This window comes from Coturnix japonica, chromosome 20 (assembly GCF_001577835.2).
Source record: "Coturnix japonica isolate 7356 chromosome 20, Coturnix japonica 2.1, whole genome shotgun sequence".
NCBI lineage: Eukaryota > Metazoa > Chordata > Aves > Galliformes > Phasianidae > Coturnix > Coturnix japonica.
Genome location: NC_029535.1, coordinates 4,559,257 through 4,582,090, shown reverse-complemented (window position 1 = coordinate 4,582,090; position 22,834 = coordinate 4,559,257). Strand labels below are relative to the sequence as shown.

Sequence of the window (22,834 nt, the reverse complement as noted above, 5' to 3'; positions counted from 1 at the left end):
CGTTTCATAGCCCTCATGTGGTGAAATATTACGGCAGCTACTTTAAGAACACAGACCTGTGGATCGTCATGGAATACTGCGGCGCTGGATCCGTGTCTGATATTATTCGGTTACGAAATAAAACTGTACGTAGTCTCCTCTGAATGCTGGGAATGGGGAGCAGGAGTGGTAGCTCAGGAAACTAAGTGGCATGTGCAGTGCTTTGGGTATAATTCTCATAGGTGTTTAACATCTAAAACAATCATGGGCCACCACTGCAATGTGGGTCCTTTGTTCCCCTGAAGATATGGAGGCTCGTTATGTTGATCAAGTTTGGGTTGTTTGGTTAATGCAATCAGTTTGCATGGTTTTGATACGGTGTTTGGTTGGCTTTCCTGAAAACCCAGATGGATTCAGAATTGACAGACTGCTTTGCCTTGCTCTGGCTTTGCAGGGTAAGAATTAGTAGGTGTGAAAGGCTGTGGTGCGGATGTGTAAGGATGCTGATCGAAAGCTAATTCTCATATGTAAGGCTGCTACCTTGGAGTATGTGTACTTCCCTATTAGTATGGCAACCTTTAATGAAAGCAATTAAATAACTATATCTCAGGGAGGTATAAACTGCGACACCACTGTGTGCCATCTCGGAAACCGAGAGGTTGAGAGTAACACTTCTTTTTAGCTTACAGAGGAGGAAATTGCTACGATAGTACAATCAACACTGAAAGGACTGGAATACTTGCATTTTATGAGGAAAATACATAGAGATATCAAAGCTGGAAATATATTGCTAAATACAGAGGGACATGCTAAGCTTGCAGATTTTGGAGTGGCAGGACAACTCACAGTAAGTAAAACCAAGATGATTATGTGCACTTCAGTTCTTCTTTCTAACGTACACATAAGCATCATGTGCTTGTGGAGACCTTGAGACATTCAGAAGTGTTTTTAGCACTTTACATCAACATAATGAGACACTAAAGCAGCAGCAAAGCTTCCTCTGTGGGAGCTGTTAGGCCTAAGTAATGGTTTGTAATAATGTATGCTGTTTGCTTCAGTTCATGTCTGACATCTGCGAGCATATTTCAGTTTCTCTCTGCAGCTTTCCATATCTTTATCTTGCTTAATCTGGTAATATATGTGTGTGCAGGTGGAAGATAATTAGGATTGTAAATGTGTGCTCTGGATCTTTATCCTGCTCTTCTTTTCAGGATACCATGGCAAAGAGGAACACAGTTATAGGAACTCCATTTTGGATGGCTCCAGAAGTGATTCAAGAGATTGGATATAATTGTGTTGCAGACATCTGGTCGCTGGGAATCACTGCAATAGAAATGGCTGAAGGCAAACCACCATATGCAGATATTCATCCTATGAGGGTGAGGGCTGTGACTTTAAAATGCATTGCGATGCAAAAGTGATTTGCTATTACAGCTGGGTGAGTGATGCATCAAGATGCCATCTTGTTTATAATTTAGAGGATATGATTTGCTTTCTGTCAGTTTGTTGTGCTGTTGATTAAATGAAAGATGGAGGAGGAAAATCATGATCCTCATCTATCAAGGCACAGCTGAAACTTCTGCTGTTGAGTGTGAATACAGATACTTTATGCTGTGGATCATACAAAATGATTCTTTATCTTGCAAGCAACCACATATTTTTATGACTTTAAAATGGCAGATTCACACCTCTTGGTGCAGATAATGGCTCAGACAGACGTGTAGGCTTCTAGTGAGAACAGCCTGATTTGTTGTTCCATCCTCTGAGCAGCTTAATGTATAAAATATTGGTACAAACTCTTCAGAAGCAGCAAACTTGAACCATGTATCATTCTTTAGTGCCTGTGGATGTTTTGATTCATTTTTGTTAGGAGGTTTTAAACTCTGTTTGGAAACCTGGAATATTCTTCTCTTTTTAGGCAATCTTCATGATTCCTACCAACCCACCCCCAACGTTTCGGAAACCAGAGCTCTGGTCAGATGCTTTCACGGACTTTGTGAAGCAGTGTCTGGTCAAGAGCCCCGAGCAGCGTGCTACTGCAACACAGCTCCTGCAGGTCTGCCTTGTCTTGGGAGAATGGGAATGTTAGAGAAGGCTTGCTGTAGTGTAGGCAGTGCTGCGCCTATTTGGCTGATGTAAAAACCCTGTACCCAACTTCAACCTTTCAGTTCTTCCTTAAGATCTAGTCTGAATCCTGTCTTTGTGGATGCTTTTGTTTGTTGGTGTTGTTTTTTTTTAACCTTCAGATTCTCACCAGCAATGCCAAGTAACTGGCTCTTAACCCACCAGAAAGGAACTAGATGAACTTTAAGGTCCCCTCCAACCCAAGCTATTCTGTGATTCTAAGTAACTGCTCAGAATGGTGCATGCATTTGTAGTTGGTTGTCGACAATTGAGCTGGTGAGGAATAAGTAGTGCTTGTGTGTGGGGAATGAGCCCCAGTAACCCCATGGTAATGATGTTCTACTGCTCTGTGTTAGTTCAAGTGCAGTGCTTACTAACTTTAACATACCACACAGCATCCATTTGTTAAGAGTGCCAAAGGAGCATCAATCCTGCGCGATTTGATTAACGAAGCGATGGATATAAAACTGAAACGCCAAGAGGCACAGCAGCGTGAACTGGATCAAGAAGATGAAGAAAATTCAGTGAGTATTTAATAGCTACAGTATACAGAGCTCAGCCTCTTGGACCTCGCATAATGCTAAGCTGCTTTGTTCCTTATTTTTATAATGTATTGTTCAGCTGCCCATGGGTTTTATATGATTCTTGAGTTTTGTACTTAGGGCTGCTTAACTTGATGTTTGAGCTCTGCTCAACCTTTATGTTTGAATGGGGCAGTCAGCAAATATGACCTTGTATTTAGTTCAGAGTGTAGCTAAGACCTGCCATAGACCATGAGTAAGTAGTAGCACATACTAAAGACTTAGTATGAGTTTCTGATTGGATGATATTATTTATGCAGCAGTGAGAAGTGTTTCATTGTAGAGTCAGATCTTATATTGCTCTCTTAATACAAACTAATATGTATGATGCACTATGATATAAGTGTGTTATGTTTCACTGTTGTTGTGCTTTAGAACATCCCTTATAGAAACTTTGTACTACACAAGAGCAACCGCCAGAAGTATGAGGTGAGGGCATGACAAGCGTGCAGGGGATTGCTGTGAATTTCTGTCCTTGGTGCCTTGTTCCAGTGATGACAGCATGTGAATACAGAAAGCATGTTGAAAGCTGTTTCATGAGCCTCTGCTTGCTTCAACCTGAATAAATGACACGGGCAGCAAAAGGCACCGTGCGCCACAGTCCTTTCCAAAGGTTGGACAGGAGGAGTGTGTTGCATTGTAAAAACAGATGTGTGCTGTTCATCTAGTTTTCCAGTTTAGGACTGTGTATTTATTCAGTGTGGAAGTAGTTTTATTGGCTCTGTTGCCACGATGTTGACCCAAAGAGTGTTGTCCCAACTGTCTCTCATTTGTTTCTGGGGTGGTGGTGCAGAGAGGTGGCATCTCTGCAGAGGAGCTGAGTGGTCTCTGTCCAGGCCTGTTTGTTTTCCTGAAGCTTCTGTTCTCTGTGTCTGCCGGCAGAAAAGTGTTCTCAAGAGCTTTGGAAGTGCTGTGGAAATTTCTGCTGTGGTTCTTTGTTAAATGATGTGTAGCAAAGGAATTTATTGCTTCCTCTCACCCATTCATCTCCACATAAAACATACTTCTCTTCCATTAACATCTTATATAGTCTTTCCCTCCACGTGCTTTGATATTTGGAGATGCATTTATACAGACATGCTTAACAGAGCAAAGAAAATGCGTAGAACACCAGAATGTTTAAGGTGTTCTGCCAGTGACATTGGGGTAGGTTTAGCCCAACAAGCTGGAATACTCGCTGTTTTCCCTCTGTCACTAATTCAGACCAGGAAGCCCAACATTTACACATAGGTTAAAGAACTGTGAACTTAATCCTCAAACCAAAATATGAGCTTTATTTTTTCAATGTTAATTTTCAGGATGAGGTGCCCAGAAACTTGTTTTACCACATTTAACAGGTACCACTGCTGTAGGTTTAGGAATTGATTTCTATTGCTGTTGTCCAGCTGCACATTGCTGGTAAACTAAGTAGACTGTAGTCATTTGGACCTCACTCTTCACTACTGATGGAACTTGTTTCAGAAGTTTCTTTTCTTGTGGGTTCAGTCACTTGAATTTTGGCAGCAATAATTCAATTTCTGCAATACTGATACCCGTTAATAAATGGTAGGGTAAGAAATAGTTTTCATCTGGTACAAAAAATTGATTAGACTTTGATAATTTAGTTCCTTTTTGGTTCAGTTTTCTTCAGTGCTTCTGAATTTTATAGAAATAAAACCACTCAAATGTTGCAAGCAGACTTATAAAATGGAGGGTAGTGGCTTTTCTTATGGTATACCACGCACAATACAGACTGAGAGCTGTTGTTGGTAATGAATGCCTCCTCAGTGAACTGTATTACTTAAGACAGGGTTTTAAATCAACTGTTATAACTGGCAGAGCGAATAGAAACATTGCTGACTGAATGAGGATTGCAGTCTATTTAGGGCTGGCTCACCAGGTCAGCAATGAGATGCTGGTTCTGTTGAGAAACTTCCAGTGATTGTTTCTGTTTTTATTTCACACTTTGGCAGTATGAAGAGTTTTCCTTACTTATTTGGAGGTATCAGGGAGAGACCTTAGTGCGTAGCATAAAATGTTGCTGGTTTCCATCTGTCTCTGTCAAGATCTCTGAATTAGTAAGATTTTCCAGTCTCTGTGAATACAACCACTTTTCTTTGGACTTCACCACCATCAGTAAAAACGTACTTCTGGTATCTTTGTACAGGAGGAAGATGAAACTGATTCGGGTACCATGGTGAGGGCGAGTGGAGATGAGACCGGTACCATCAGGGTGGTCAACACGATGAGTGATGGAGCCAATACAATGATAGAACACGATGGCACCTTGGAATCCCAGTTGGGTACAATGGTCATAAACACCGAAGATGAAGAGGAGGAGGGCACCATGAAAAGTAAGCATCTCTCAACTGAACAAACTGTTCTGAGGCGCTCAAGTTGAAATTTGTTCCATCCCAATAGAGAAACACTTGATAAGACTGTAAGCCTTATCACAAGGTGTAAGATTTAAAGTGATGCCATGTTGATTGCTGGTAGTCTGTGCAAGACCTATGTGGGTGCCCTCCAGTGTTTGTGAGGGGATACTGCTTTCTCCTAGCATGAGATTTCAGCAAAACCTGCTCCAGGGTTTTGGCAGACTTTAGCAAACACTGATCCAGTGCTTTAGAAATGGAATAGAAGGGGAGGTGTCAGCCAATGCAACACAGCCAGGGGAATAACGCTGTTGGGTGTTTGTGGTGTGAGGTGACCAGCAGGAGGCAGGTAGATGCTAAGAGGACTTTAATGCTCAGCCAAAGAGAATGGGATGTGTTAGCACCTCTGTATCAAATGAAGTTACTATTTCTGTACAAATAGAAACTGTGTGTGCTGTTCTGTTTCATGATTTACAGCAGAGGCAGTAGGATGGGCTGCCCAGGGAGGTGGTGGAGTCACCGACCCTGGAGATGTTCAAGGGAGGTTTGGACTTTGTGTTGAAGGATGTGGTTTAGTGAGAACTATTGGTGATGGGTGGATGGTTGGACTGGGTGATCCTGTGGGTCTTCACAACCTTCGTGACTCTATGATTATCTATGGGGCTCCTGCAGTGGCTATCAGAGCTGTGTCAGCAGCGCAGCGGTGCTTCAGTTGATCTTTGTGCTTAATAGGTGTTTATTTTCTCACCTTCTTTTTAAGATTGCAGTGCTTGTAACTCAGAAACTCGTGTGCAGAGCTTTGACACATGTGATAACCTTTCCTTTGCATGGATTTAGAGCAGAAACAGGAGGGTATTGCCTACTAATATGGTTTAGCATCTAGCCTCAAGAGGGAGCTCCAGAACAAGCTCTAAGAGCGTAGCTCTGCGGCTGGGATTTGCAGCCAGGCGTGGAGCAGAAGTGCTGGAGCAGCTCTGCATCCCACAGGAAGCACTTGGAAGCCCGGGGCCCAAGTGCTGTCTGACACTGGTACCACTGCCATGGTGAGAGGTTCAGCACAGGAGCATCCAGTGAAACCCGGCTGTGCTCAGCTCGCTGCTGCGGGTTGTGCTGCATTGCTGTAACGATTCCAATAGATATGATACTAATGAATATGATTGTACCAAACTGAAACTTGGCTTTTCCTTTGCACCTTACCCTCTTTCTTCCCCAGCACCATAACGCTGACATTCTTGCTCCTGCACACAGAGGTTCTGTAATGGTTTCTTAGGCACATTGAAGATCAGTGTCTTTTAGCAGCTTGCAGGTATCTTCCACGTGAATTGCCTACAGCTCTGTTTTGCAGCCATCTCCATATTCATGTTTGCTTAACGTGCAGTTAAATTGATTTAACTGTAAAGCTTATCTGCCTGCTGCAGAGCTCTCTGGAGCAAATTCCTTTTGTGATTCTGAACATAAAAGTAATAATGGTATTTGGAAGCAGCTGAATGTGAAGAAGCTCCATTGATTCATATTTTTGAAGAAGTCAGTGTTTTACTTGGCAGCTTGTGTTATGACTCACAATAAAACCTGCTTTAAATCAATAAAGAAGTGCAGATATTTCTTGCGTGGCATTAGCAGGAGAGATGAGCTTTCCTGGGGTGGCTGTGTGCCACCTTCCTGACTGTGAGCTTCTGAGCTACACTCTGCTCTTATGAGAACAAAATCCCATCTTTTGCAGTTTGGCCTTTGTTTTTTCCTTTTCTTTTTAATGTAAAAATCTTTAAGACATTGCAATGCAATGCATTAGATGGCCTTGTCTTAGAAATCTCCAGCAAACAAGTTCTGATGGCTTCCCAAGTGATTCTTGCTTGAGTCAGCTCGTGACATTTCAGGCTCAGAGGAGAAGCATCCTTATGTTGTAGCAATGTTGTACGTGATATGAAGAAAGTTCTTTTTGTTTTGTAGTCAACTGAGCTGCATTTCCATTTGCTTAAACTCTTTGCTTGGCTTTTTTTTCTTGGATGCTCAACATAAGCATTCAGGCAGCATTAAAAAATGTCACCGCGACATTCTCATATGCATTTTCAAAGCACTCAAGTGATTGTATGAAACTGCAGATACTAAATTGCACTGTGACACATTTTACTTACAAATCAATAGCTACCAGATTACTTATGGATTGCAATTTAACTGCTCTGTGAAGACTTGAGCTGCAGCTGAAGGACTTGCAGGCAAGTGATGATTTGCAGTGAGGCATTTCCATTGTGTTTGGCAGTGCAATAAGTTTGAACTATGGATAGGCCTGCAATCATCATCTTAATTATTCTGTGTGAGAATGTATAGCCCTGGTAAACTCTGCAGCGTATTCTTTTACTCCACTCTTCCTTCTTTATTTGCTGTAGGTCTTTAGGTAGCGGAAACTTGGCACAAGTCTGTCTTCTCAATTGAAAAAGTAGAAGATAATTTTATAATAAAGCAGATGAACATATTGCCTTTCTTGGGCTGTAATGTGATTGGATCCAAGAGGAATAGGATCTAGTTTATCTAGTGCTTGAGTCTGTCTAATTTCCATTGTTAAAGTGCCTCTTGTTTAAGCACGAGGTAATGCTGCAGAATGAAGAACTGTCAGCAGTGATGTGAGCTGAGCCGTTGGTTTTTGGGTCAAGACGAATTGAGGGGTTGGGAGAGGATGAAATTGTGGGTGTGAGGTTTGTTGTTAACGTGGCACACATTGTGGTGACCATCTGGTGTGGAGATGGACCAGAAGCCCTAACAACACAGTTAATACTACCCTGCTAATGTTGTGTGCAGGTGAACACTCTGAATAGTGAATGTTTAAAATGAAATTGCTGGGCTTGGACCTTAAAGTTAGGGGTAGTCTTGGTTTTGTTACGCTTTTACCATATCCACACTGCTGGGCTTGGTTGTGTCCTCTAAAACAGATATTCTTCTTTTTGAGGGGAGATTGGATTTCATTAGCAAATTAAATGAGCTGAGATGCAAAGTTGGCAATTTCCTATTAGGAAAATGATCCAGAATAAGCTCATTAGTCTTGGTGGATTTGCAGGGTGTACGGTGGATGATGCTTAAACTGGAGAAGTGTTGCTGCCAAGGTTCTGGAAGCTTTCCAACCCCCAAATTAACCTGTAATTTGTCATATAAAGCAGTGACTGCTGTAGCAGTAACTTGAAATGAACAGGAAAAAAAAAATGCGGATAGCAAAGTGTTTGTGATTGCATTAATATAATTTTCAAGTAATATATGAATGGCATGCAGCTGAGATAGCAATAGATGGATCCACATCAGTAGTTGGCTGAGGTTGTTTAGGTACATGTTACCCAAGTGGATAATGTAGGTGTTGGAGGGAATAGCTTTATGTTTTATCAAAGACATTGGATATGTTTTGCATCCATTTCCCCCTGCAGACGTAGCAGCTTCTTACTACTTAGCATTATTAATGCCCAGCGGTACAGTTTTGTATTTAAAGTAAACGGGTCCATTTAGGCATAATTGGACCATAAACCGTTCTCTGTGTTATGCATTTAAATAGGACGCTGTTAATAGAAACACCTCCATTGATTGAGTTCTCCTCTCACTGTAAGAAGCATTATGCTGCCACTCTTGAGCTGTGGAGAATATAAATCTCCCCAGACAAGTCCTCCATATGTGCTGGTATTTTTACTTTCATCTTAATAGCAGGCTTGCTGGCAGGCTTTACATTAAACAGCAGGCAGCCTCATTTGTTCAAGAATATTAGGTTGAGTGGACATAAGGGCAGTGTATCAATGGGAGGAGCTGTATATACTCACATTTTTGAGGGAGTTTTTTTTCCCTTTACATGAGTACTGGTAGAGTGTTGGACTTGTGTATGGCCTCCACTGTTGGAGCAGCGGTTATATTCATGCTGAAGGATCAAGAAGTTACCTCTGGGATCAGAGCTGGGTGCTGATCCATCTTCAGCTGATGTGTTTGATAGAGCTCTGAGGTGAGGCTGATGATCTGTTTGTATTTTCAGAGACACCGAAACTGGAGAGAGAGGTGCTTGTGTTTAGCACAGCTGTTTTTGCTGTTCGTAGCTTATTAAGCACTCCTGCATTGGTGATGGTGGGGGTCTGAAAGCAGAAGAGATGTTTTGCTTGATGAAGATGGGAAGTATGTCTAAGTACTGAATGGCATTTTGAAGGTAATGCATTTCAGGAGACTCAACCATGAGACAGGGTAGAAGTGAACCACTCAAGTGCATTGGTTTCCTATGCCTAGGTACACTTGCACATATGTACAGGCAAAAGGTGACCTACCTTTCTCTTCCAGCAATAAACTCGCTTCCTGTTGGGTCAGAATAAAGCATGGGGAAAGATATCGGTGTGCACTGGAAATCTGTGGAGGAGGAGAAAGGAAGCTGCTGTAAATTTGTAGTGTTTCTGGCTTTTTTTATCTAACAGAAACGTTGGGTATCCAGGAGGAGGCAGTCTGGTCTTGAAACCCTCACAGTATAAAAGCCTTTCCTCCTCTTGAAAGAGCAATTCTGTACACCACAGATTGGGATGAGTGTGTGGGTGCTCTATTCCTTAGACATCTCTGCCTTACATTCATTAAAACAGATGAGTTAGGATAGCCAGCATTGATACCGACGGTCATTCAGGAGCTCCCCTGTAATCGCAGGGTCTGTCAGACACGTTCTGCTTTGATTTAGTTTGAGATGGGCCATAATTATGGGAAAGCTCATCCTCATAAGCTTTGACATGTATCAAGTGTTATGCGGTCTGCTTTTAATGTGAGGAGATTTCAGCTCTTATCGCCACGGGTTGAATTCATTAATGATGAAGCACTTTTTGCTCTGGTTGAATAAATTGGCATCTCTCTGCTGTGCTGTATGAAGTGACTCAGTCCTATTCGTACGGTACAAATTATGCTGTCCAGCTGCTAGAGTTCATCTGTGATCTCCAAGAAATAGCCTGAAGCAAATAAAACTACAGTTCCATTGGAAATGTTAATATTAATGAAGTGTTGCTTGCACGTAATGATCAGGCACTGTCTTGTGCATCTTAGATACGTGAGCAACTTGCCTCGAAGTTACATAACTCAAACCAAAGCAGGCAGAGAGTGCTAAGACTAAGGGGACTAAGGCTGTGAAACGAGAGGTCAGTGGAAGATCTGTGCTTATTTTAACCACATAAATGGAGGTTGAAAATGGACGTGAGAGCTATTTAAATTAAAGTAAATGAATAAAGGGGACAGTGGTTAGGAGAGAGGGTGAGCACTGAGGCTGCCTGAGGGTTGAGACTTGCTGAGGAGCAAGTGCATGTGCACAAGTAACCAATAAAACTTGGACTGAAGGTGAGAGGGCAGAACTGCAGGCTTGTTGACAGCAAGGACAAACCAAAGCAATTGCCTTACAGTGGATCTTGATCCCTCAGTGAAAGGGTCTGTGTAGTTGTGTACATGACAGCTGTTTCTCCCAGGGGACTCTTTGTGGCCTTAAGTCTGACACAAGACTTTATTTAGAGTGAACAAGAGCGGTGTTCACTGTGTCTGTGCAGAGCTCGGTTCTGAGCTCCTGCTCACAGAAGTCATAGAATCATACAATGTCCTTAGTTTGAAGGAACTCATAAGGGTCTCTTGAGTCCAACTCCAAGATGACTTGTTAGCCTGGGGGAACTTGCTAACATCATCATATAAAGAAAGAAAAAACCCATATACCTCAAATTCAAGAATGAAGGAATGTAATTTGTTCTTAGCAATTGAAGGATCATGAATTATTCTATTGTAAAGTTATCTTCCTGGGCTTTGTTCAAGGAGCTGGTTGTACTTTCCTTAGTGCAAGTGAGTTGGTTTAAAACATTTGATCTCATTGCTCCTGGCATCCTGTTCAAACATGAATATCTTCCAAAACTGACAACAGTTGTCTTTCTAAAGATTGCAGCTACCTGGAATCTTGACAAATATGTGCTCATGTACCGAGTATCCGATTTTAGTTTGATATTGCTAATGTAGTAATTCATCACTTTGTGGTTGTTGATTTAAATTGCCTTCTTTATAGATGAATGGTCCCCTTATGAAACTGTTATGAGTGCTGGTTCTTAAAATCTATGGCTAGATCCAGCAGTGGTTCAAACCATGTTTGTGGTGGGATCTCCTGGCTGCTCCCACTCACTGGACATGTTTCCCATGTCTATGAGAGAAGGGAGGAAATCTCTCACTGTGGCTTCGAGAGTAGGAATGTTAAATAATGCAGTATTAACTTAAGTGCCTTGAGTAAAGAGTAGATGTGTTCCCGAGGTTCCGGTTCTGTCTCATGGTAGGCTGTATGAATCTGGGATTTACTCTGGCTGGTGATAGATACCGCTTTGAAGGGGGAAGAGTAACAAAACGAGGATCCTTCTGCTGTCAAATCGAGAAGAGTAATCGTACAGAAAAGCAGAAATGCTGGTTTCATTGCTCAGTAAGCTCCTGCAGTCAGATAGAAGGACTCGTAAGTCTACTTTCCTTCTGAAGATTTCCTTTGAAGCTCACGAGCTTCTGATATTTTTCAATGGTGAGAGCTAATTAGACAACATCAACAAAGTGAGTATTTCCATTTCTGGGACTGGATGATTCTGAATGATCTGCTTTCACTGGCACTCCTTACTCTTGGAGGACAAGCTAAATCTTGTGCCGGTTTAATTGTCTATGCTATTTCTTCTTTATCATTTCTGTTTCTCTGCAGCACCGTGTGGAAGTAGCAATGCCTGGAGGGCTCTGCACACCTCCTTTGTCCACTCTTGCTCGGTGTGAGAGATCTGTGTGCTGCACTCAGCATTTGTTGTCTTCTGGCTCATCTGGGCTGTTGTTTTTCTGGTCTATTCTAAATACAATTGATAGCAGGCAGTACGGGTATGAGGAAGGCTTTATGGTATGTATAAGGCTTCTGTCCTTTACTGGATGGCTGAGCTGAGCGTGACTTCACAAGTACCGGGTGCTTGGTGTGCCTAGCCCTAATCTGCAGTTCTGCAGTCAGCTGGGCTGGTTCCAGCAGAGCTGTGGTGTTCCATTTGTGTAATTAATACAGCACCTAAAAGATGACTGCACATTTCGATGGCAGGATGCTAATGGCTCCAGAGAGCTCTCACGGCACAAACCTTATACGTTACTCCTCAGCTTTCAAAATAAATGCCCGGAGAAGCCTTTTTTTTGTCACTGCAGGATGACCTTCTAATAAAAGGCGCTTCTCTGCCACAGCTGTGATCTCACTTTCTGTCAACTATTTGTATTTTAGTCTAACCTTACGAACGTGGAAACTGAAATGCTTTTTGGCACCGATGTGCTTAGTGCAGTGTCATCTTGGCAGCACCTGATCCTGCAAATAGCAGCGATGGAGTTTTGTCTTTAGCTGCTTGTTACCAAAACCTTAAAAGTACAGCAATGTGATCCTTCTGTTCAATTAACAGCAGCTCATCTCTGAAAATATGGCACTGCATGGGTGACAGGAAGGCTGCTCCAGCTCCTGCAGGGCTTTGGGAAGCCTCACTGTGCTCCTCCTGCCTGGTCTGGGCTGAGCAAACCACAGTTTTTCTCCTCCATCCCAAATTCCAGCCCATTCTTGCTGCACCCTCCTGCTATCCCATCTTGGTTGCTTGCACTGATGAGGCCGAAAATGCTGTGGTACTCTCAGGATTATAAACTACCACTGCCACTTCATTTGCTTCCTTATCTGCCTGTTTCATATCTGTGTGAAAGCAGAAGTTTTAGTAAATAAAACTTATTTTCAGATGTGCCTTGTGATAATTCACAGAATCATTAGGGTTGGAAAAAGCCTGTGAGAGCACCAAGTGCAACCCCAGCCCATCCCTGCATGCCCACGTCCCTCAGTGCCACATCTCCACGGCTCTGGAACACCTCCAGGGATGCTGACCCCACACTCCCTGGGCAGCCTGACCCATCATGCCTCTTTTTTGTCCCATCCCTGTTACCAGGTCACAAATATTGTAGTTATGGGTAAAACATAAACGTGGGGAACTGAGTGTGATTAAGTCACACAGTTATTCTCTGGGACGAATCGACAGTCATAAAGAAACTGTGCAATCCAAAGTCAGCTGTGTGGGGCATTTGCTTTCAGATTCTCCTTTGCTAGTAGTTGTTCTGTAAGTGTACAGTGCAGGCTTAATGTAAACGGCTTTTTCATCTAGGAAGCCCAAATTAAATTTGAGACCCAAGCTGGCTCTCAATAAGCTGTGTATAGATTAGCCTGGGTCATTAGGAATTCATTTATTTTGATAAGCTTTGTCAGTGCTAAACATTGCCACGATTGGCTATAGCATTAACTTAGCCCTGCTTCACGCGGGCTGAGCTGCCAGGATGCAAGTGGTGTATTTACTTCATTCTAAATAAATGTTTTATCACTTTGCTGTAATTGGATTGCTATTGTATTTCAGTAATTATTCCCAATAGCAAATTTGTTCTCTCCTTTGCAGACGTTTCGTGACTGACCTTCATGCAGTCTGTCTGAAGATGTCTTTCATGATCTGGTTCTGCATAAGTTGTTTTTTTTGGGGGTGTAGGTTTTCTGTTTTGTTTTTAAAGGGGAATTAATGCTAGGGATAGACTAAATGTGTTCCCTTCAGCGTGTCTGCAGACAAATAACTTCCTAAGTATTCAATGGCTGAACAAGGAATTGGAACGCTTGTCTGAGGCTCAGACATCTTGCCAGGGGAGTTCTGGATCACTGGATGGCAATTTTCTGCTCAGGAATGATATTCTGTGATTAAATCTTAATGGATTTCTGGAGGAGGTAATATTTTGTTTCCAAGAGGAAGGCACTGCTCAGTCTCTTGCAGCCCAGCACCTCGTTTGTGGTAGTCCTCTCTCACAGTGCGCTGTGCAGACCCAGTGAGCTGCTCTGAGTAGTCTCAACTGCATGTTTGGTGCTGGAGGTGTGTTGTTTGATGCCTTGCTAGTCACATTCAATGTAACGATGCACTGAGGTGACAGGAGTAGGGGTTCAGGTGATGTGGAGGCTGGAGGAAATGGGAGAAGCGCTTATATCCGTGGTCTGACCAACTGCATGACATCCCTGGTTACCCAGTGGGACTACAGTTTTGCTGGTTCATTGCTCTTAATGGTCAGCAATGTCCTTCCTTTCATTGCACTTCTGCAATGAAGGATGATTTAGAAATGCTAGAGCAAGGTGGACCCCGTTGTGCGGAGACATTGTTCTTAGGGCTGTCTGCTCTGCTGCCCTATGGGTGAACGCGTTTCCCTGTGATGGTGCTTGGGGGGTTTATGAGGCTGCTCTCCCAAATCAAAGTGTGTTCAGGCACTTATTGAGACTGCCCTGTTTCCTTTTGTTTCCTTACTCATTTGTTATTGACCCCAGTTTCTTAAATGCAGTCTGAATTTGGGCAGTTAATTTATATATGTGGTTTATTCAAGTAATCCAATAAGTTCAGCAGAATTAACTTAAAAAAAAACAACTACTACACAAAACAGCAACAACCACAAAACAAAGCAGAACAGTTAACTTGATGCTTACCACCTGTTTCTAAAAAGAAAGCTACTTATCAAATTAACTGATACTTTCTACCCAAGAAATCTGGAACCTGACTTCTCCTAGGAACCGTATGTGAGGCAGATGTGGCAAGGCTTCCTTTTGTACTGCTCCATTCATGAATATAAATGTGGGTTTGTGCTTGGAAAATAATGCTGTTCGGTTTTGGCACGTGTCATGTTTGCAGCCTGCACCCTGGCTGGGATGTAGAACTGCAGCAGTAGGTGGCAGCTTCCATGCAGCATTCAGTGTGCAGAGCTTGGTTAGCTGGTGGCACAGTTTGAAGGGCAGATTGCAGCTGTAGGGCCCAAGATTCCAGCGCTGTCATCACAAGTGTGGTGGACCTTGAGCTTCCCTTCTCCATTTCTGGATGGTTCAGAATAGCTTTCTATCTGAACAGCTGCTGAAAAATAGTGCTTCAGCAGTACTGTGTGATTTAGTGTGTGCTAAAAAGACGAACTCTCTTTTGAGTGTGATAGAAGGCAGCATAACTGAAAGTATATTTTTAAAACTACTGTGCTTTTTGCTTTGTTTTTTTTCTCTTATATTTCCAGGGAGGGATGAAACGATGCAGCCAGCCAGACCATCATTCCTGGAATACTTTGAGCAGAAGGCGAAGGAGAATCAAGTCAATAACTTTGGGAAGAATGTGTCTGGCCAGACAAAAAACTCATCTGATTGGAAAGTACCACAGGATGGAGACTACGAGTTTGTAAGTCTACACTACGGAATGCAATCGATGTGACAATCCTTAAGAATTTTAGTGAGAGCTGCTGTAAGATGACTGCTTGTTTTAACAGACTAATGGGAAACTTGAGCACTTTGTAATTGCCAGTGCATTTGAATGGGTCGTTTTGAAGGATTTGTTTTTTATAGGTATTTCTTGGTTATTGTAACCAGTCATTATCTCTGTGTGTGTTTCTTGTTTAAGAGTGAACAGGAAAAAGAAAAGCCTGAGGACATTAAGGTAGAAAATTTGATGCCTTCATTCCCCATCACACGTCCAAAATAAAATAGAACAGTAGGATTCAGGGTGGTAGATGGAAAACATTAATCCTGAATGCAGTGTTTGGCAAAAAGAAAAAAAGCACCAACAAAAACAGCCACAGTGCTACAACCATTGAATTTCCTTGTTTTTCTCAAGCTTCAATGGTAGCTTTGGGGTTACTGTGTGAGCATCAAGCTAACCTTTTTGCTTACAAACTGCAGTTTCAGTCTTTTCTGATCACACAAACCATAGATTCTCAGGAAGTTTTCAGAAGTTAGAAGAAAAGATGGTAGGTTCTGTGTTCCATTATTTAGAAGCCTTATGAGAGAAGCATTCTGGTGTGAGCTAAAATGCCAGAAGAAACGTGCTCTGCTGAACACCGTTCCCCGCAATGCGTTTCCTTTCGGTGATGCTTCATTGCAGGCACTCCTTGCTCTGAGTGCATTGTACACCCTCACAGAGCGTGCTGCCACCACCCTTGATTCGGGCTGTCATGCTGCACTTGGTGAGCTTCACTCCACCTTCACAAAGCCATGCAGGAGGCAAACTCCCTCTGTTTGTCACGACGCAAGGCAGGCAGCAGAGGAGATGCTTCACTTTGTGGCTTGAACAACAGCAGGAGCCATTCGTTCTGGTTGTACAGCTCGGGCAGGCTGTTGTTATGTATGTTCTGCAGTTCGTGCTGCTGCATCTCTGATTTTGTTATTTAGACTGGGAAAAGCAGCTGGCAGAGGGGACCTGCTGCACTCTTTCTTTGTAGTCCTTTGCACTACGTCATGCTTAGCCTGAAGGCTCAAACTGACTGCATGGACATGTGTTGCAAAAATAACCTGCAAGCTGCTTTGTCAGCCTGCGTATCACAGGGGCCAAGCACATGATTCCGGTCTAGTGAGGTGCCCAGTATGTTTCATTAACCTTACATTCTGCAACGTAATTTAATGATAAATCATTATTTTTCAATGTGTGGCATTTCCCAGGAAAGTCAGCATCTTAAAAACGTTTTGTGGTCTACGGAAGATACGGCCCAAGGGAAAAAGTGCTGTAATTATTTGGTCTTTCTAATTTGAGTGCTGTTCAGCAGTTGTCCTTGTTTCCAGCAAGAGGGATTTGCTTTACCCAGCACCCATTGAGCTGTAGGTGCTGGCTTTAGGATGTGCAAGGCAGCTGCTTGACACACATGTGACCTTGTTTACTCGTTTCCATTAGTGCTGAAGTATTGCCACGTGCATAGATTACCAGTGTGCTGTGAGCAAATCATAAAATGGAGGAATAAATCAGGCCTAGGGTCACCTTCATGTAGTATCTGTAGGCAGCTTGTGTATTTCTCCGGATTGATTATGAACGTGCCGGCCTGTCCTGCATGCAGATCTTATAATGGAGCTGCCTTCACACCTCATCGCTTCCTTTTTTTGTGGGACAGGAAAAATACTTGAAAACAACCTTATACAACAGGGTTTGTATCGTCCTTCTCTGGGCTGTGGAAGTGATAACTCCATGGTAGAACCTTGTCCAAGACTTAAAACTAAACTATTTCTCCTGTTTGGTTAAAAGGGATCCATGTGTTGGCTAGCTTGTGTTTAAAAGGTCATGTTTTTATTAACAGCTTACTTGGCGAGTAGAATATACGTGTAGCTTTCAGTTACTAAGCTTTGCAGAGTAAAAAGGAATACAGTCTTTACATGCTTCAGGTACATCTGTCCTGGACTTGGCTGCAGCTGTAACTGATTTCTGCACTGCCAGCGTAAGTAGGTTTGTGCACTGTCTATAGAGTTTGCAGGGTTCCCAGCAGTCAGGATCAGTGAGGAGCTCAGTGTGTGCGAGTGCCTCCAGAGCCTCAGGAAACAATTGAAATATTATTGCTTTGTGCTGTTGCAGCCTAGATAAATAGGCCTTGTCTGAATCCCCCTCCTTCCCCTGTCAGTGGCACCTGGGGTCTCCTGTCGGAGGGGGAGAAAGGGGAAAAAAGGGACAATATTAAATTACAGAAGATTTTTCTCTTTTCCCTTGTGGTAAAACCATTTGACCTTTTCTTGACTAAATTGTTGCTCTGAAGCAGGCAAATAAGAAGCTATTTATATCACAAGGCAATGTCGTGTTAGATAACGGTTGGATCAAGCCCCATATGCTGCACAGCTGAAAACCCAAGGATCCTGTTCTGGAAGGTGATGAACTCCGTTCCTCCTAAACACAGTGCTTGAACCATCCCCTGCTTGTCATCTTTGTTGGCATCAACCCAATGCATCTCCAGCCTTAAGTTTCTAAGGTTGAAATTAGGGCTGAGCTGATGCCCAAGGTGCTGCAGGGTGGGCTGCTAATGGGCAGGCTGCATTGTGCGTGCAATTCCCAACTGCTCTAATCACACCTCAGCGTTGTTGTCATTGAATTTCATTTTGCCAATCCACATTAGTCACATGCTGTTGCACAGACTTAAACTAATAATGCTCAAAGATTTGTTTAGACGATGACATGCAGTCTTTTCCTTTCCAATCTTTCAGCGGTGCCGTAGCGCAGCAGAATTAATTGTGCGGTGTTTGCTGCTCTTAAGCACTTCTGAAGGGTTATTTATTCGTAGTTTTAACTGCTCTGAGCAGATCAGTGTTGCAGTGTCACTTATGACTAAAGTGGGATTGTTCACTATTTTTACTACTACTATGGATGTAGCCTACCACTCCTGGCCCTGTAAGGCAGCCTGTCAAGAGCAGCACTGGTGCAGGTTCCCCTGCCTGGAGCAGGAGGTTGAGCTGGGAACATGGAGCCAGCGATACCAGGGAGTGAGCAACAGAAATGCCTTTCACATTTAGGGTTGTGATTTGCTCAGAGACAAAGCAATAATCTGGGAAGCTGTTGAGGAAGTATGGCTTTTTTATGTTTAATAAAGTACATTTTCTGGAGATGTATTCACATCTCTTGAAGCTCTTGAATTATCTGCACTGCGAGAGCTGGTATCCCAACTGCAGCCTCCTCTACATTACTCTGTAGGCTTCAGATTCAGAAGGCATTACATCAATTTCTATTCACCTGATAGAAGTATGGTTTTTGTGTCTCTGTTTAAGCTGGTTCTAGCCAGAGCTATTGCTTAGATCTTCTTACAAGCATAACAAATGAAGGCATCGTCTTCCTAAGTTATATCCTAACTGAGGATGTAATTCTATTTGCTAAAGCAGTAAAGAAAACTTAAATTTTTCTGTTTATTGAGATAGTGTGCCATTACGCTGCTCTTCTCTGGGATATATTGTTTGTTTAATAACACCCTCATTACCGCACTTCTGGTTAGTAGGATAAAACATTACATTGAAAATAATGGTAAAAAAAAAAAACAAAACAAAAACTGGTCTTTACCAGCAGAAAAGCATACTAGTCTCATGTCTTCAGCTTGTTCTATTGCACATAAGGCTGTTGGTCGGTGATAAAGTCATGAATGTAAGTCGTAGAATCAATCATAGTGTATTGGGATGGCTTGGGTTGGAAGGGACCTTTAAGGTCATCTCTTTCCAACCCCCCTGCTGCAGACAGGGACACCTCTCTGCAGACCACATTGCTCACAGCCCCAGTGAGGAAGATCTTTTCCTTCCAGTTTAGAGGAATGACTTAATGCTGAGTCTGCAAGAGCATGAGGTTCTTACTGAAAAGTGTATAGGAGCTATAGCTCTGCTGGGTGCTGTGTTTCTCCTCCCAGCTCTGGGCCGAGCGGCCGCGTGCTGCAGTCATCTGTTTCTTCCTTTGGAAGTGATTTATAGGGAGGAACTGCTAGGGGGCAGGTGATTTATTGTTTATCAATAACAGTAAACACGTTCTGCTTTACAATGACCAAAGGCTCTAATTTATTGTATTCTGTCTGTGAAGATGTCATTTGTCTTGTGAACAGCTTGTTGTCTACCAGTACCTGGAACATTCAATGCCTTTGGTTTCTCTGAACATTCATTTGGATAGTGTTTATTAGCAATCTGATGTTGGTGCTTTATGGCCACGCTGCCTGTTGTCTGTCCTTCCTCAATGGATTAAAAACTTGGGACTATTTTCTGTACAGTTGCAGGCTTTGAGAACAACAGCAGACTCAGTAATTGGTTCTTGTTTTGTTGAAGCTGCTCCTTGGGTCTCTTTTAGCAATAGGAGAAAGGCATGCTGAGGATACATGGGGGAGGCAAATGCTGGAAGGAAGGGACTTTTGTTGCATGAGCAAGTTGTGTGACTTTTTATAGCTTATCAGTTTATAATGTTTCCTGCCTTTAACACAGTCCAGTGAGCTTTATCTCCTTCTTACTTACCTCTGTCTTTTAAGCAGCTTGGTTTAGGTGTCTCTGCACTGATCTTTTTGTTCCTCTTTTCCTCCTCCCAAATTACTCAAGTGAATAATCTGAGCTGGTTACTGAGGCTCCAGCAAGTCTGTCCATTAACAAAAAATCCTTCAGAGCATGCAGGTCTGCAGGTCGTTCAGAAGTTCATTGAGAACCAAATAATCTCAACTGCTATTGATTAGTGAATCTTGTGATACACTCCTTATCTTCTAAGGAAGCAAGTTTCTCTGACCCTTGAGTGATGAATGAGGATTGGTTGTTCCAAAAATTAGCTTAAACTTATACGGTCTTGTGCAGAACAAAAGGGAACTTTGGTTAAAGTAGAGATGTTTTTTATTGCATTATTTTCTAAGGCTGTTGACCAAACACTCAGTGAACCTTCAGCATTTTCTGTTCAAGAGTTTATCCCCTTTGTGTGCCGTGAGCTCCCCTTTTCCCAGCTACTTCTCAAGCAGCAGCTGATCCAAATAGTCTTACTTCAACCCTAAAGTAAGTGAACGTATTTACTAGAATATGGATCAGTTTGAGAGAGAAGCCGGATCTGGGATGGCTGATGGGCATTCCTGTCCGTGTTTGCCAGAGTTGTGGCAGATTGCTGGCTGGGGTGCAGGCAAACTGAAAGGTATTTATTTGTTTGTTCTCTGCTGACTCTGAAGTAAAGCTTGGAGAGCATTGAGAACAGGGCTTTTTTTGAAAGACTCATTTTTTTTCTGACAAAAGAAGGTAATCCAGAATAGAAAACTGACTTCCAAATCTATACCCTGACCGTATCTCCTGCTAATTGGGTGAGATGTGGACGTACATTGCCTGGATGTAATTTCTGCTGTGAAGTATGATTTATACAAAGAGACAGCTTTTTGTGATGTTTTATTCAACAGTTTTAAATGTCACCTGCCTTGATTTATAGCACTGATGTCCCTTAAATGGATTTCCTTTTTTTCCTTCAGCCATCTGCCAAAATTTTTTAAAGCTCAGCTAATTGTTTGTTCTTCTCTCAAGTGTTACCTTGCCGACATGTTCTTCCCAACAAGTACTTTAACCACTGACATCTTTATTAAGGAAAAATGCTTTATTTTGTTACCTCCTGATCAAACATACAGTCATTTAAAAATAAGCCCTGGAACATCTTGCTTATCTTCTCTCTTCTTGTTTAAGTGGTCTTGATTCCTTTGTAGTGTTTGCATGGAGGAGGCACTCTCAGCCTTGCTGCAAACCTGAATTCATGGCTGCTTCCAAGCACTGCTGTGATTTACAGCGAGCTCCATGCCACGTAGGTTTCATAAACCTTTCTCACTTCCCGTTGTAATAAGATCAGAAGGTACACGTTTAGCTTTATGATTTGTTAGCAATACTTGCAATGGGAAGAATAGTGCAGTGGTTTGGATTTTCTATCTGCTGTAGAAGAGAATAGCTTTCTGTCCCCTTCCATTTTATAACAGGGTCATTGTTCACCACCTGCTTTCAGTTTGGTGCGTACTGACATTGATTGCAAAGCACTTACTGCTACAACTTGCTGTCAGAATTTCATTCTTGCTGTATTTTTGTCTCTCGCAGGCCTTCTGTGACATAAGGCTTTCAAACAAAACTTGCAGTGAGTGGGAAGCAAAGTGAGTCGCTGCTGTTTGCGTTGCATTGCTTAGGTCGCAGCCCTTAATGGAGACAGAAGTAATGCAGCCAGAAATCAACTTCTTGCTTTAGGGTTGTAAATGCAGCATCCTGACCTGTCCTTTCCTGACATCGTGTTTGATTGACTGAGTCACTGACTGAAAGTTGTGTGGATGAGCGAAGTGCCCAGCTGTGTTGCAGGCAGGCTGTGTGAGTGCTGGCTTTGGATCAGTGCTGTGTGCTCACGGTCAGGCTGCAGCCTGCATTGCTGCACTGGAAGGAAGGGAAAAGGAATTAATAATTGAAGGTGTGACGCTGGAAACATCTCACAGCATACTGAGTTCTTTAGAAAACCTGTTCCAGCCTTGTTATGCCCCAAGACCTGTTTTCAAGCTTGGGTGTATTCTTGGCACAGTGTTTCCTTTGGAGAGCATTGCAGCTCGGATGAGATCGATTGGAAATGCTTCTAAAATCTTCTTGCAACTCATCTGTCAGCATGAATGTTTGTAAGGGGTAACACCACTAAAAAAGGCAGGTTTGCCCAGGTTGTCTCCAGCAAGGAGGGCTCCTCTTGGTGGGCCGGCATCAGGATCCCAATAGAGCTGCTTGGGATCACCTTGGGGGATGGACAGAGAGATGAGGACAGGGATGAAGCCTGCATCCAGCCTTGTGTGCTTCCCATGGCCTCACCCAGAGCACCGCCTGCAGCTGTGTTCTGTGGAGCAGCAAAGTCTGCTCTGACTTCTGGACCTGGTGCATTTGCCTTTGTGCATATCGCATTAAATCCTATGGGAAGATCAGACGGTGCTCATTGCTGGTGTGCAGTGCCTGGCACTGCTGGGTGCCTCCAGTTTACCTCAGCAGAGGACTTTGCAGGGGGAGTTTTGTCACGTTTGAGGCACCTCCAGCAATCAGAGTGATGGAGTTTGCGGTGGGCTGTGGGTGTGCTGGGAGCTTCGCCCTGCTCGTCTACGCAGTGCTGAAGGTGATCCCAAGCTTTGCTCTTCAAGAAAGAGGGAGGAAAAGTCACTTAGCACACACACACAGTCTGATAGGAATATTACTGAGAAACAGAGCTCTTAATTCCTTGTTTTGCATCTCGCCTTCGCACGGTGTCATTATAAATAGATGCCTAAGTAATAGCAAACTCTTGAGAAAAGCTTGCATGGCAAAGCGTGCAGGTTCGTGTGACAAGGATTTTAAAGAGATGGCTCATTCACCAGAGAGCCATTCTGGAACAATATTTGTCTCTGAAATACCAAACATATGCCCCTGTTTGCAAAGCCGGCAGCCTCTCCCGGGGTCATGCAGCTATTCAATAGCAAAACGCCCTTGAAATCCCCACAGTTGTCTTTCTGCACAAAATGCTGAGTTCTCCTGCTGTCTTCCTCACATTCGCATTGCAG

At 42.9% G+C, this 22,834-nt stretch overlaps 1 protein-coding gene across 3 annotated transcripts in view; it reads left to right on the top strand.

Moving 5' to 3' along the window:
- STK4 (serine/threonine kinase 4) overlaps positions 1–22,834 on the top strand; it is a 35,870-nt gene that overhangs the window by 3,669 nt on the left and 9,367 nt on the right. For 2 of the 3 annotated variants that reach the window (XM_015881516.1, XM_015881518.1), the window contains 8 exons: positions 11–125; positions 662–826; positions 1,191–1,358; positions 1,898–2,035; positions 2,499–2,627; positions 3,060–3,113; positions 4,831–5,017; positions 15,095–15,252. In XM_015881516.1, coding sequence (XP_015737002.1) covers positions 11–125; positions 662–826; positions 1,191–1,358; positions 1,898–2,035; positions 2,499–2,627; positions 3,060–3,113; positions 4,831–5,017; positions 15,095–15,252 — 1,114 coding nt within the window. The remainder of the gene's footprint in view (positions 1–10; positions 126–661; positions 827–1,190; positions 1,359–1,897; positions 2,036–2,498; positions 2,628–3,059; positions 3,114–4,830; positions 5,018–15,094; positions 15,253–22,834) is intronic. The other variant, XM_015881517.1, reaches the window with a different exon arrangement.